General features: G+C 47.9%; 1 protein-coding gene across 6 annotated transcripts in view; it reads left to right on the forward strand.

The window, feature by feature from the left end:
- scn8ab (sodium channel, voltage gated, type VIII, alpha subunit b) overlaps positions 1-15,180 on the forward strand; it is a 99,185-nt gene that overhangs the window by 4,634 nt on the left and 79,371 nt on the right. For all 6 annotated transcript variants that reach the window (XM_088633492.1, XM_088633491.1, XM_088633495.1 and 3 more), the window contains exon 2: positions 9,144-9,475. In XM_088633492.1, coding sequence (XP_088489618.1) covers positions 9,200-9,475 — 276 coding nt within the window. In that variant the 5' untranslated portion in view covers positions 9,144-9,199. The remainder of the gene's footprint in view (positions 1-9,143; positions 9,476-15,180) is intronic.

Raw genomic sequence — 15,180 nt, forward strand, 5'->3', positions numbered from 1 at the left:
CGTGGCTTCTATTGTAGGAAATAAATGCGTTTGAAAGTCTTAGCGTTTTACAGTGGGAATGCCGCCCTCCTTCTAAAAATAAGCGCTTTAAAAACCTCTTCGGTACGTCGATCCGACTGGACCTTGCTGCCATGCACGTTGATGCTGAGGGTGGTGTGGGCATTACGGGTGTGGTACGTCCACTACAGTGGTATGTGGAAAAGCAGATCGTTTCCTAATTAGCACCGGGATACCGGGACGCCGCGAGCGAGAGGGGGCTTGTTATGCGCATCGGGCTTTGCCCGGCTTGTAAATCTGTATCCAGCGGTGGCTGTAACTGCGTGTGATCGAGATTGACTGGTGTTCGGGACGGAGCACCTGAAACATCCGGACACCCCCACTGCAGTATTTCTCCGAGCCTGTGGCCCGCACGCTGGAGTGGTTGTGTGTGTGTGCGCGCGCGCGTGTGTATGCATGTATGGTCGACGCATGTACGGCTGAGCGTGTGCGTGTGTGAAATCTATAGATCTCCACGCGTGTCTTAATGCACTTGAAGGTGACAGCTTTCTGTTCACGAAATGCATTGTTCTGTGGTTGGCGAATGGCTGTTTTGCATTGCGTTCTCGTTAACGGTGGCTGTTATTTTTGTTTTTGTCATACCTGTGTTTGACATCCGCATTCAGGCCAGTACTGCTTTCCTGCCGTGATTGAAGTATATTAACAGACACAGACAGTGCGTGTCGGTGTGACAGGTGCACTAAAAGTATTAAACTGCACTTGCCCTGTCCAAAACAATCATTATCGGAAACATCCCGGTTGGATTGTATTCAACATAGTTACTCAACTACGAAAATAAATGCAGGAATGATCGATCCTTCGTGGACGCTGGTGATGTGCCCTGTAGTTTTTTTTTTTTAATCAGATCTGCGTTTGACATATTGAGATGATGAAATTTGTGTACATGGATATTCTACAAGCGAAAAGCAAAAGCCGTCGTCGGCTCCTCTCCAGCGGTCGGTCGGTCGGTCTCCAGTGCGTGTCGTGCCTGCTGTGCCGCTGCGTGTAGGTGAGCTGCTTCCCTCCGCGTGCTTCTGTCTGTGACTGTTATGTAATCCGTGCCCGGTGTTCGGGGATCCAGAAGAAACGGGAGGAAAAAAAAAACGCCAGGCGCGCCGTTTCAGAGGGCAAAATCACCATTGCCAGTAACTGCCCGTCCCAGCTGCAAACCGGTGATCCGGAGCTAAATGAAAAGCGTGACAGTGGCGGATTTCCATTGTATTTACCCCTCTTACCGGTGTCGTGCGGCTAACGGGGTCCATCTGTGAATTACATGAAGCAATTCAGGTTTGTTAGTGGAATTCGCCTGGCGGTTGAGGGGGGCGGGGGAGTGCGGTCGCCTTGGAATATATTATTAATTGAAGAGGGTGCTTTTATCCCAAGCGATCACTCCTTGGAATCATTTATACAAGAGCATACCTTGCTGAAGCTGGTATTGAAGTACCTCGTTCTAATGGCGAAACAGCAGTGTCTCCCATCGGGATATCAGCACATAGCTTTCCAGGGACGAATTCAGAACCACAAGTTGATTTTTTCCAAGCTGCAGCCGAGAAGACACTTTGACTTTCTCCTGTACGCTGGAAAGGGCGAATCCGATCTTCCCGCGGCCTGCTGGGGTTCCTTCGTCCGACTGCAGATCTGTATCCTCGCCGTGTGTCTCCATTACTCAGACATGTAACGCGCCTCCGATTTCTCTCTGTAGTAAGCCCCAGATTCCGCTCATCCGTCATACCTTACCCTAACGCCAGCATCCCTCGCCAGTGTCCGTCCCAGCCGCTGCCTTGCCCCCCACTCCACTCCCTTCTCGCCCCAGTCGGAGAAACGTGCTGGAGTCAATAGGAAAGGGCAGGCGCAGTTTGTGCGTGCGGAGGACTGCAGGGAGTCTGCCCGGCCTCCGCCAGCCTGCTTGTGGTGCTGAAACGGACAGCGCCGGAGCAGCGGGCCGGCCTGCCGGAGGTCTCGGTGTCTCCTGTCAGCGATGGTGTCCCCCGTTTTCAAATAAATAATGGAAACCGTTGTTACAAAAAAAAGTTGTGATTTGTATTTAAATATGCGATTCGCTTGCCTGCCGATCCGACAAGTTTAAAATATCGTGAAACTGGTGCAAATGTGCCTGCGAAACTTAATCTCATCACTTCAGAGGAAAGCATTGAGGGAAATATGAACAATGAGCAGCTTTTAAGGCGGGACGCTTGTGTCAGTCGACTCAGAAAAGACCATCGCGAGTACGAGAGCTCCTTTGTGCTGATGGGAACAGTTCTTTGGTATTGATTTTTATTCAGTCCCATTTACGTCTCCTCACACAGACGACAGGTGTGTTTCTGCGTTCATGTTCATGTTGTAAAACAGATGCATCTTTGCTGCCTTTGAAAACGGGTAAACTAAGCAGCAGGGTGTTCAGGTTTGTGGAATGTATGCGTGCTGTTACCTATTGCTTTCGTTTATGCGAGTGACTTTTCCTCAGAGATAGTGGGGAGATCTGTTGTATCCACGATGTTGACGTTTTTATACATCTGAGCTGGTTGAGCTGAAGACAGCGCTAAGAGATGCTTGACAATGGACAAAATATTGATGGGGCACGGATCCGCATTCGCGCCTGGAAAACGAAGCGACAAGCCTGCTCGACTTGCAGTTTTACGTTTTCATATTCTAATTTCTTATTAGAGCGGTGCGGTCGGGCTCCCACCTGGCGGCGCACGTGCTTGCTCATTGATCAGGCCCCTGCTGACGTTGCACACTTAGTGACTTGACTGGCCTCGGGAAAATACACCCTGAGCGACACAGCAAGGGGAACGGCGGGGGTGAGGAGCTCGGGGAGAAGATGAGGAAAGTCCTTTTCTTTTTAGAAGCTCCGACCCCCATTTCTCAGGAGGTGGGGAGGGGTGACGGGGGATCTGTGTCGTGACTACAGGAGTGTGGATTGTGCGTTTTTCCGCAGGGGGTTGGGGGACACACAGGGGCTGGATTCCCGCACAGGAGGGCCGCTGTCATCGGAAACAGGGGTCCGCCTGAATAGCGAATAAGAATAATAACAACAACAACCCAGGTATTGATCAGGAAGGCTGACTGTCATTGGACGAAAATGGGTGATTTGGATATTGTAGAATGTGGAAAAGACGTGTGATGTTTTAGCGGAAAGTACCGATCGGAGCAGAAACGAGAGCATGCTGGGCGGTGCAGACGGTTTCTCGGTTCGGTAAGGGGGCTCAGATTGCAGCAGGTGTGCTGTCTTGTGACAACCTGTTTTAAAAGTCGTTCGCGCATTGTCGACGAGCTCTCCTGCCCCTTAGTATATTTTGTATCTCATTCCGTCCTGGGTTTCCCAGCTGGTCCGGCCGGAGCAGCGTTTCTCCCTGTTTGTTCCAGGGATCGGCTCTGTAAAGTAAAAATCTCCCTCCTAACTCTCCACTCAGGCTGTATCTCCCACCTTTGCGAGAAAAGTCTTTATCCGGTAGTGATTCTCAAGGAACTTGCGGGGACCAGTCAGCATGGCGTCAGGGTCAGGGTTTGGAGGAAACGTGGGTCTAGATGTTATCTGACAGTGTCCAGCACACCGCGATGTTCCCTGCGAGGTGACGGCCCTCGTCTGTGGCCGCAGGGCTCTCTAGTCCCAGAGCCAGTGTCCGCTGATTGACCACGGCTGGCTCCTCTTTCCGCACACGCTTGAAGAGGCGTGACGGCTGAAACGGGTCCTGTTTTTCTGTTTACTGTTCGGCTTGGGATCAAAGTCTGCACGTTCCTCTTAAGCCTCTTGAAGCACAAATGCCAAAGCGGAATAAGCAGCAGAGAAACACCTACGTGTCCGTTCTCGGACAGTTTCTCTCACAGCCTTCGCTGAAATCGGCTCCACGTGGATTCAGATAGTGGCCAGCTAGTCCCGTGCTAAAGTAACAGCTAGGCGTTTCAGTGACTGAACTCTGACTTTCTGACGCCGTGTTAGAAAGCACGTTTTGAACGCCACACCGAGCTGACCTTGTGGGAGACTTTTCAACATGTTCTTGTGTGATCAGGCCGCCGTCACCATCGGTTCTCTGAGTTTCAACGCAAAGTGGTGCGAATCACAAAATCTTCCAGAGTGGTTTCCGAACCATTCTTCCTTGAGTCGACACTGCTTTCCCTCTTTAAATATTTGCTGTTGGCAACTGAACCGTTCTTTTCCGAAATTGCTTAGTTCAGGTAGTTTGTACGGAAGTACACTCGTTTTCTGATGTTGTTGCCTTAAGTGTTTTGCATGTTAGTCGGTTCAGGTCTTTATTCTTATTTTTAAATTCAATTTATTTTTAAACCGTTTTTGTTTCTCTTGAACAAAAAAAAATACTCATATTATCATGTTGGTAACGCCTGAATAGAATAATGATTTAGGAGGCGTCTCTACTGCTCGATATGTATTATGTATTATTAAACTATTTCCATTTTCTTGGTCAGATTGGTGGCATTTTTTGGAAATGGTATACTGTATTTGTTTGTCTTCCGAATGAAACAAGATACCGTGGAAAGTATAAAAAGGGTTTAACATGCTAAAAGGTTCCGGGGTTTGTTAATTGCGCTAGTTTGTAAGATTTTAAAAGTCGGTCAAATGTTGGTTTGTCGTTTTGTACAGTTTTTACGTACATTATTACATATAGTGCGATATTTTCTTTATTTTTTTTCTTTGAATTTTTCGCAAGAATAATATGATTTCTGAAGGAATGTCTTGCCTTCACGATTTCCTACTGGATTTTAGTTTAGGCAGAATAATTTAACCTGCAATACAAAATGAATTCGTTCATAAAATATTTCATTGTCATCCGGCTATTCGTCTCTTTCCCATTTAATCTCGAACATTATACAATCGTTTTATTATTTATTACTTAAACACCGCTATCCTTCAATGTTGTGGCGACATTCTGGCGTGGAAACGCGCAGTCATATGTCGTAAAACGTACAAATCAGAAACTTCAAATGATCTGGAAAGCAAAACACGCTAGACAGTAAGTTGCTATTCGGCGTTTATCAAAACACTCTAACGCCCCTATCAAGGAACACACAAAAATACTTCGCTTTTACAAGAGCCCTCGGTGTCTGCCTGCATTTCAAAAGCAATTATTTCATTGTTGGCAAGGGCGTTTGTTGAGCAGATGCCTTTATCCTCGGCGACTTGCGATTCACGCGTTAAATTTACCTCTGGTCGGCAGCGTGGGCTTGATACAGCAAGATAATAAAAGGAGTAATATCGCATGGCGAAATAAGTACTACGTAGGTCCGAGCTTCAGGAGTAACCAAGGTGCCCTATAGAGCTCGGTCATATGCTTACGATTGGTGTCGTTTGTGTGCTTTAGCGAATTTCACACGGTATATTTACCGTGTATATAAAGTGGCATAAAATGCTCGTATATTTATAAATACAATATTAATTTTTATTGATTCTTGATTGCTATTGTTAAAATAATTCAGATGATATACAAAGTATAATGTGTGTGTGTATATATATAGTGTATGTACTGTGAATCTCATATAATAGTGTGTTTTGGGGATGAGAAGAACTGTTATTTCACGTCCCTTGGACGATAACAGACCCCCCGAGCACTCCGCCAGCCCAGGACCTGCTGTGGGGAGAACAAAACGGAGCTCCCGCGCCCGTATTTCTCGTCTGACTTAAGAACATGATTTGTTTTCATACACGGGTAGTGTGTGGTACACAGTGGAAATTTCAATGTGAACGTTTGATGAATGTTTGAAGTTTTAGCGTTTCTTTGCGAAGACCTTCCTGGCAAGCGGTCGCGCTACGGTCTCGCAGCCCCATACCGACGGCAGCCTGTTGCCAGGGTCAGCCTCACCACCTCGCCTTGGGGTGGTGGTGAGGCAGCAGTGAGGAGGGGTGGTGAGGCGGCAGTGAGGAGGGGTGGTGAGGCAGTGAGGAGGGGTGGTGAGGCAGTGAGGAGGGGTGGTGAGGCAGCAGTGTGGAGGGGTGGTGAGGCAGTGAGGAGGGGTGGTGAGGCAGCAGTGTAGAGAGGTGGTGAGGCAGCAGTGAGGAGGGGTGGTGAGGCAGTGAGGAGGGGTGGTGAGGCAGCAGTGAGGAGGGGTGGTGAGGCAGTGAGGAGGGGTGGTGAGGCGGCAGTGTGGAGGGGTGGTGAGGCAGTGTGGAGGGGTGGTGAGGCGGCAGTGTGGAGGGGTGGTGAGGCAGCAGTGTGGAGGGGTGGTGAGGCAGTGAGGAGGGGTGGTGAGGCAGTGAGGAGGGGTGGTGAGGCAGCAGTGTAGAGAGGTGGTGAGGCAGCAGTGAGGAGGGGTGGTGAGGAGGGGTGGTGAGGCAGTGAGGAGGGGTGGTGAGGCAGCAGTGAGGAGGGGTGGTGAGGCAGTGAGGAGGGGTGGTGAGGCGGCAGTGTGGAGGGGTGGTGAGGCAGCAGTGTGGAGGGGTGGTGAGGCGGCAGTGTGGAGGGGTGGTGAGGCAGCAGTGTGGAGGGGTGGTGAGGCAGTGTGGAGGGGTGGTGAGGCAGTGAGGAGGAGTGGTGAGGCAGCAGTGTGGAGGGGTGGTGAGGAAGCAGTGTGGAGGGGTGGTGAGGCAGTGAGGAGGGTGGTGAGGCAGCAGTGTGGAGGGGTGATGAGGCAGTGTGGAGGGGTGGTGAGGCAGCAGTGTGGAGGGGTGGTGAGGCAGCAGTGAGGAAGGGTGGTGAGGCAGCAGTGTGGAGGGGTGGTGAGGCAGCAGTGTGGAGGGGTGGTGAGGCAGTGTGGAGGGGTGGTGAGGCAGTGAGGAGGAGTGGTGAGGCAGCAGTGTGGAGGGGTGGTGAGGAAGCAGTGTGGAGGGGTGGTGAGGCAGTGAGGAGGGTGGTGAGGCAGCAGTGTGGAGGGGTGATGAGGCAGTGTGGAGGGGTGGTGAGGCAGCAGTGAGGAGGGGTGGTGAGGCAGCAGTGAGGAGGGGTGGTGAGGCAGCAGTGAGGAGGGGTGGTGAGGCAGCAGGTCAATAGGGAGACTCTGGCTCTTAATCCTGTGCTGCTGAGCCCTTCAGCAAGATTCCTCACTCAGGTGATTCTTTAAAATTCCCAGCTGTGTAAATAGGTACAAATTTAAGTCACTTTGGACTGTAAGTCACTTTCTTGTCGGAGGGTACAGAGACTGGTGGCACAGTGGCGCAGTGGTTACCAATGCTGCTTCACAGCACTGGGGCCCTGGGTTCAATCCATGTTTGCGTGTTTTCTCCATGTGCTATGGTTTCCTCCCACAGTCCAAGAACATGCTGGTAGGTTGACTGTCTCATTGGTGTGAGTGTGATGGACTGGAGTCCTGTCCGGGGTGTTACCCACCTTGTGCCGGTTGCTTGCCGGGATGGGCTCCGGCTCCCCCTGCTTGCCCCCTCACCGATGTCTGCGTGCTTGGTGCCATGAGGTGTGGTGAAGGGTTTCTGTGTTAACAGTGCAAATCGGGTTCTGTGGGGGAGGAGGCTTTTCAGCACTTTCTGTGCCGATTCATCTCTGTAATTGCTTTCCTGCAGCGTGCACGGGCATTGGCGGAAATTCTTCCCAAGCATTTCCCTCGTGCGAAAGTGCTCCCCCCACCCTCTTCTGTCTCTCTGGAAAAGGGAGCAAAAAATCCCAGTCGTATGCCGCAGCAGTTGTTTTGCCCTCATCTTCAAACGCAGAGCCGATTCTGCTCAGGAGCACGTGAAGACGAGCAGAGAGAGCGAGCGGAAGTCTGATCTTTCCCCATGTCTTTCTGATGTTCTGAAGAGGCTTTGTCTGCACGGATCTGGGTTGGAGCCCACACCATATCAGTTGCTCTGCTGAAATACTTCCACAAATACTAGGGGTATGGGGGGGAGGATTTTCAGTAGGTTTTAAAAATGCCTGTTTATGAGGGTGGAAGGGCAGATTTTTCCCTAATTTTGTAAGAAAAGGTTCTTTCTCTTCACCTTTGGTAGCACAGTGCTGTAGAGATCCTGTGAACAGAGGGCTGACCCTGTAGACAAACTGTTTCTCTCTCTGTATGGGAAAAACAGTGCTGAGTGGGTGTATTTCCGTTCAGCTGGGACCACTGGTGTCCACGTGTCATTTTACGTGGGTCAGAATAATTGCTCAAAGTCCAGACCTGAGCCACAGCAGCTCATCAGGCCAGATCTCATCCTGGTTTTTATAGCGTGAAGTGGACTGGCGAGCATGTGATACCCACCACCACCAATGTGCAGCATCCATTAATGAGTCCAAAGACTCACCTACTGTGCTGTATTGCTCCTAATAATTAGTATATCAAGCACTTGGATAAGATGGCAATATGTGCATCAGGGCTCTGCTTTGAACCAGCAGTATACTTCCATGAGAAATTGGGTTTTGAACCATCATAAAGAGATCTGTAGATGATTCTGGATACTAAGGTTTCTGGTTTCTAAGAAGAGCACCAAGGGCAGGGAAACCATTCCCAAATTTAATTGTCCTAATGGTCCTGTGTACCATCAACTCACCCAAGGGCTCTTGGTCCTGGTGACCCCCAGACCCACTGGTATTGATTCCATCTGAGGTCTGTTTCTTAACTGAATCCTTCATGAGCCTGGTATCAGGATTAATTTCAGGTAGTTATTTTCAGTACCTGAACAGATGTGAGGCTGCCTTTTAACTCTTGCTTTTGATTGCAGATTTAAGATGTCCAACTTTTGAGTCAGAAGCAAAAGCTTGCATAGGTTTCAATACAGCAATTTTTCAGTTTAATTGTGTAGCTCAGCTGACATTAAGAACAGCCCAGCACTGGTCCTGGGCTTGACAGGATCTAAAGATTGGGCTCACCTGTAAGCTATTGATGAATCAGTAAGATCCTCTGCTCAATTATAAGAACTCTAAGAGGTCTTAGATTTTAGTGCTAAAAAATGTGTGTGTTTTAAATTAACAAATTGCCTGTTTAATTGATCACAGTGGAAATGTTCCATATCTTTAAAAATTGGTGGTTTTATGGTACAGGACCTTTAGGACCAGCGCTAGGGATCCTTCTCTTCCTTTGTATGAGCAGAAAACAAGTTAAGGGCTAGGGTTTAATGATATGCTAGTGCAGTGAAGGGTCCGATCATGACATTGTTAGCTGAGCCGAAATACTTCTTCCTGTAGGACTGATGACCCTGTGTCTCTCTCCCCTGTCTCCCCCCCGTGCAGAGCTGGCTGTCCTGGATGGTACCTAACTAAAGAGGAAGTTGCTGCAGGATGAAAACATGGCTGCACACCTTCTCGCACCGCCAGGACCTGACAGCTTCCGCAAGTTTACCCCGGAATCTTTGGCTAACATTGAGAAGCGCATCACCGAGGAGAAGGCCAAAAAGCCTCCTAAGCCCGACAGCAGTCACCGTGATGACGACGATGAGAACAAGCCCTCCCCAAACAGCGACCTGGAGGCAGGCCGCAGCCTGCCCTTTATCTACGGTGATGTTCCTTCGGGTATGATGGCGGTACCACTGGAGGACTTGGACCCTTATTATATGAATCAGAAAGTGAGTGCGCCCCTCCTTAACCCTGGTACCCCTATCCCCTTTCACTGATCCACTGTTCCCCGACTTCTCAGTCTGCAGACAACCCCTATCCCTTTCCCCCCACCCTTCCCCCCCAGCCCCCAATCCACACCACCACCTATAACACCTCCGAAAACAGGAGAGGAGGAGGAGGAAGGGGACACACTGTCAGCTCTTGGTTTGCGCCCCTTCCTGAAGAAAGAATGTGGGGGTGGGGGGGGTCCCCATGGCTTGTCCTGATGGGTTGTGCTGCTGGGGCGGAGAGTTGCATTCCAGGGATTGGTTTTATCAGTGTGTTCATTCCTTTATTGATCCACACATGTGGTGGGTTGTAGATAACAGAGCACCACTCCCACGTGGGGGATCCGCAGTGCTGCAGGCTGTGAGGTGCGGGGGGAAATTTCTTATGCCCTGAGCAGGTGCCTGGAGGAAGTGGTGAGCTGAGGAGATGCTCCGGAATTAATTGAAGACTGGTTGGGGGGAGGGATGGAAATGGAAATGATTTTGTGGCCTCTAAACTGGATCTGAGCAGCATGCATTCAGCACTGCTATCACCGTTCATGCTGAAGTGCTCAAATCTTTAAATCAGGTTCCTTTTAATTATGAGTGGCCGTGCGATAGAGTGGGTAAACAGAATTCGTTCAGTAAAAGGGCCTGAGTTAAACTCGGAGACCAGAGGTAGCAGGGATTGTTGTGCCATTTTTAGCCACGTGATAACGCTTTTGATCCAAGGTGGGGTTTTGGGATCTTGGCCTAGAACATGGGCAGGAATGTCTTATGTTGGAAATGGAGAATTTGTATTTTTGTGGTCTTATCTGAATAAGCAGCATTGCTAGTTTACCTAAATCCCTGAAACTAGCTGCATAAAATACCTTCAGTTTTAAGTATGAAACTGGCAGACACCTTTTCTCATATCTAGAGGTTTGACTCCGCTTTTCCACTTCAGAAGCCAGTAATTCATTTGTCCATTCAGCACTTTATTCATCGGTTTTACAAATTATGGTCACTTCTAACATCCACTTGTTTGATGGGAAGCTAATAATCCCGGCCTTGAGTCCCACTTGGTAATGATCTACATGTTAAGGTAACAGTAGGAGGAGCCTTGTTCAAGCTTGCCCAGGTCACAGCACTGGGTGTGATGGGGTGTTTTGTACTGGGGTATTGAAAAGGAAGACTAAGTGGAGTTTTGTGCTGTCTTATGCAACTAGGCAATGATACGGAACTCCATTCCTTGAGTTCTGTAGGTGGGGATGGATAAGATACAGAGTTACAACAATCCTACTAATGCAGGGATCTCAATTCATGGTCTGGCAGAGCCCCATTAGTAGTAGTATTTGGAGCTTATCCTGAAGGATCCCAAAACACTTTATATAATTTATACGCACATAAATGAGCATCCCCACCTGGGAGACACACAGCAGCAATTAATGCATCAGCAACCCCACTGTACAGCAAATCAGGTGAGAGAGATTCCACCAGGTGCTTAAGTCTTACAGATCACCCTAAATCTTAATTTTGGGAGCGTGTGAAAGTCAATCAGAACTAAGATGTTTATTTTCAGATGTGTACTGGAAAACTGTAATTTGACAAATCGCCTGCCATTTTATGAGGAAGCCATTTGCTTTCCGTCCTGAACTAACTGATGTAAAGGTTCCTTATAAAAACTGCTGACTCAGGGCTCCTGTGGAGCCAGACTGGGGCCCCTGTGCTAAAGGAAAAGGCCATGTGGTTCTGTAGGGCAGAATCCAGGCAGGGGAGATGAGCAGGGAAGATGGGCCTGTGAAGGCAGGTTATGATGGCAGAGTCGTTTCCCAGAGCCTTACTCAAGGAGCAGATCCTGACAGCAGATTCCCAGAATTCCATGAAATCCAAAAACCAAGGAAATCCAAAAATCCAGATTAAACTGGGATTTTCACATATTCATATGCTTGTTCTTTTTCTGTGGCCTTTGTGGTCTTGATTTTAAAAAAATGACGGTTTGAAAAAAGGCTTGAATATAGGTTTCACTAGTTCATACAGTGGTGTCCTGTGAAACAAAATGGAGTGGGGGACATTTCTCAGGGCTGTGTTGGCAATGCTCAGTGAGTGCATGGGTGTCCCACATTGCATCTCTATTACAGTGAAGGGAGACAGACTTCCAGTGCCGAGCAGTTGAACACATTTCAGTGTTCCAGAGCTGATTTCATACAAATTTTCAAGATCAATAAAAAAAAATCAATATTAACTTCCCCCTTCTGTCTATGTCAGTGTAATCCATATGTAAACAAGTGTGAAATAACAAAACCTGGAACAGATCTTTCTGCTATGCAGTGGGAGTCTTGTCTACTTTTATATTCTTGACTTTTGACATCCATGTTGTAGAGGTATATCAAATGCATGTTACACTGGATTTAATGCTCCTGTGAATGGGTTTTAAAGTGAATGGTTTCCACTTTAGTAAGACTAGATCAGTGTTAAGGATGAGGTGCACCACATTGTTTACAGGATTATACTGTTGATATCTCAGCGATTTTTTTACATAACTTGATTTTCAGTCCCTTTTATAGGGAAAACTGGCCTGTTCACGTGAGTTTGACACTGGAAAATTCTGATGTGTGTAATATACTGTACATTTGTGGACTGGATACGTGAAGCATCTTTCCTCCATTTCCTATTTGGGCAGCGGAGCATGCAAGCCTTCACAGAGAAAACCTCAGCTCTTGTCTAGTCTTGCCGTTGGATCCAATTGTGTTGTGCCGTGCAGGAACGGTGCCTTTCTGGAAAATTGATATGCTCATGCTCCCAGCCTCAGCCTGTAATCCATACAGCTCCTCGATAGAGGGTCTCGTCATTGAGTGTGTGTGGGGGGGCCGACCCAAAAGAACATGAGAAAGGTTACAGCCAAGGAATCACTTCGCCCTTCTGGATCATTTGGTCATAAGTGGTCAGTTGATCCAAGGATCTCGTCCAATCATTTCTTTAAATAAACCAGGATATTGACTTTAACAACATGGATTGGATAGGTTGTTCCATACTTCCCTACAGCTTTAAATGGCACTTCCATTTAATTTTCACATGTGTCCCCTGATTCTTACTTCACTGTTGATATTGAAGAAATCCGCTGGGTTGACTCTCAATTATTTCAATCCTTGTATCAAGTGCCCTTGTAGTCCTCTCAGTTCAAGACTAAAGAAGTTGAGTTGAGCCTGTCAGTTTCGGGCCCTTCTTTCAGACTAAAGATACTCGGTTCCTCCAGCCTGTCAGTGCAGGACACGCCCTTTAGACTAAAGAGACTCAGTTCCTCCAGCCTGTCAGTGTGGAACACTCCCTTCAGACTAAAGAGACTCAGTTCCCTCAGACTGTCAGTGTGGGACACTCCCTTCAGACTAAAGAGACTCAGCTTCTCCACCCTGTCAGTGCGGGACACTCCCTTTAAGCCCCAGAATGTATTTGGTGGCTCTTCTCTGGACTAATTCCAGAGCAGTAACATATTTTCTTTAATATGGTGACCAAACTGTACACAATGCTCTAAACTAAGCCACACTAGTGTGTAATACACTTTTAACACAACATTCCTAAGTTTTCAATTCTATTATATATCCTACCATTTTGTTTGCCTTTTTTAACTTCTCTACATTGTCTAGAAGAAGTTTGTGATGTGTCAACACAAACACCTTTTCTTAAGTATCCTCTTCTAGATGAGCTTTTCCCTAATTGTAAGTATAGTTAATTTTTACTGCCTTCATGCAAGACCATGCACTTGTCTAGATTATGAGTTATCTACCAGGTGTTTGCCCTGTCCTGACTTTTATCAACAAGTTTCATGCTCCCCTAAGGGGTCAAAGTGTCGACTGTGTCTTGTCAGCCTGCTCAGGTTTTGTACCAAAATGGAGCAGGGGAATATAGCTAAACTGAAAACAAAATCTCTTTGGCTGCCGATGAAAAGATAGCATGTCACCTCTTTCCACGTGTGAAGAGTTTTTAAAAAGATTGTTACAAGATCCGTCTGCACCTTTTGTTTCCGAGTGAATTAGACAGTTTGTTAAATAAAGTGGGGGCTCCTTCGTGGCTCAACCGTTAAAGGTGTTTTACTGGTGATAATGGGTTTGTATCTAAATCACGTCACCAGCCCACTGTGACTGGGATTTCTGAATCAGTGGCGCACAGTTGGCTGAGTGCCACTAGTGTAGAGGGAACATTTGACCAGGCTCTCTCAACTCTAAGCAATACAGAGGCCCCTACGGACTCCTGGGTGCTTTTTCACTTTCATCGGCGCTAATTCACCAGTACGGGCTGGGCTGCTTGTGCAGTGTGAAAAGACAAGTGGCTCGATGTCACGCTGAAGGTAAGCCGGGAGGAGGAGTCTGCCTGTACTTCTTCACTCTTCCCTGGGTGTGATCACAGGATCGCAGCTGAGAGAGAAAGCTACAAACTGGGTGGGTAGAACAAAAATTATCAACAATTCTGGATGTTTAAAAACGCATGTGTGTACCCGAGCAGACAGCGGATTCTGGCACAGCTGTATCAGATTAAGCCCCCAAGCTTAGGTCCTTCCCACAGGTCTTGTGCTCCTGTTCGTTAAAATGAATATCGGCCCGGCACCAGAGCCGACACCTTCTGAGCCATATGTGTGACAAATCCAATCATCTGCTCTCGATGCATGACTTAGCAGTGCAATATGGTTGCTGTTTGATTCGCACTGCAGATTGATTTCTGCAAAATTTACAGAGCACACGGGTCCACCCAGGCAGTATGCAGAAATGCAAATATTTATTTGTTGTTTCCAGATTTGTATCTGGCTGTTTGTGTTTGAATTGTCGTGCAATCCTGGCAAGCTACATCTGGGTTTTAATGTCTTGTACTCTAACAGGCCTAGATTGAAGCTACATGTTAAAAAATATCTGTTTTCATTCCTGGAAAATGGCCACAGCTGTTTCTTTTAGTTTGTTAGCATTGGATAAGAAAACCCTTTCAACTTGCCTAAGCAATTGATTTTTGGTACAGTGCCCTTTGATGCCCTTTAACTTTTGCTAATTGTACATATTAAGGCATTTCATAGGTTTGGAGCAGAGGTCCAAATATGTAAATGATTGGGAGTTCAATGGTTTGGATCACATGTTATTGAGAGGATCATACTATTGCAGGCCAATAGAGGTGATCCAGAAGACAATGAGTTTTCTCGTTGGGCAGGATATGGAAGGAGGGATGGCTTCATTGCGAGGAGTACGTGGGTAAAGATGTGCTGTATGGCAAGGAAGATCAAATAGACCCTTAGAAAAAAGGTGACTGTTCTACTGTTCTCCACCACCTTCTGTCAGGCTGTCCGGAGTCCTGGAGTCCTGGAGTTTGTGAAAGCAGGATTTTGCACTGCCGATTTCCTTAAAATGGCAAAACCATTTAAAATCTTGCAGGACCCTCTGCTGGTTGCAGAGATAGACTTCTTCTCCCTGCTGGAGGCTTTAACTTTCACGTCAGGTTTTGACCTTGAGGAGCTCTGCTGGGTGGGGGGGCTGTTTTCTGCTTGCTCACAGGACACGATGTGCTAGCCTCGCCTGGCTGGTGGGTGTGTCGTAGTCCCCAACCCGGACCAGAGCCCCCTCCTCTCACAGAGCAGTTCAAAATACGATGGGGGGGCTACTGAGGTCTGAGTCAACCTGTGCCGGCGAGCTCCCACTCCCGCTGCCTCCCTGGGCAGCGGATGAGTTACG

The sequence above is a fragment of the Lepisosteus platostomus genome, chromosome 1 (genome assembly GCF_059453375.1).
Source record: "Lepisosteus platostomus isolate fLepPlt1 chromosome 1, fLepPlt1.hap1, whole genome shotgun sequence".
Classification (NCBI taxonomy): Eukaryota; Metazoa; Chordata; class Actinopteri; order Semionotiformes; family Lepisosteidae; genus Lepisosteus; species Lepisosteus platostomus.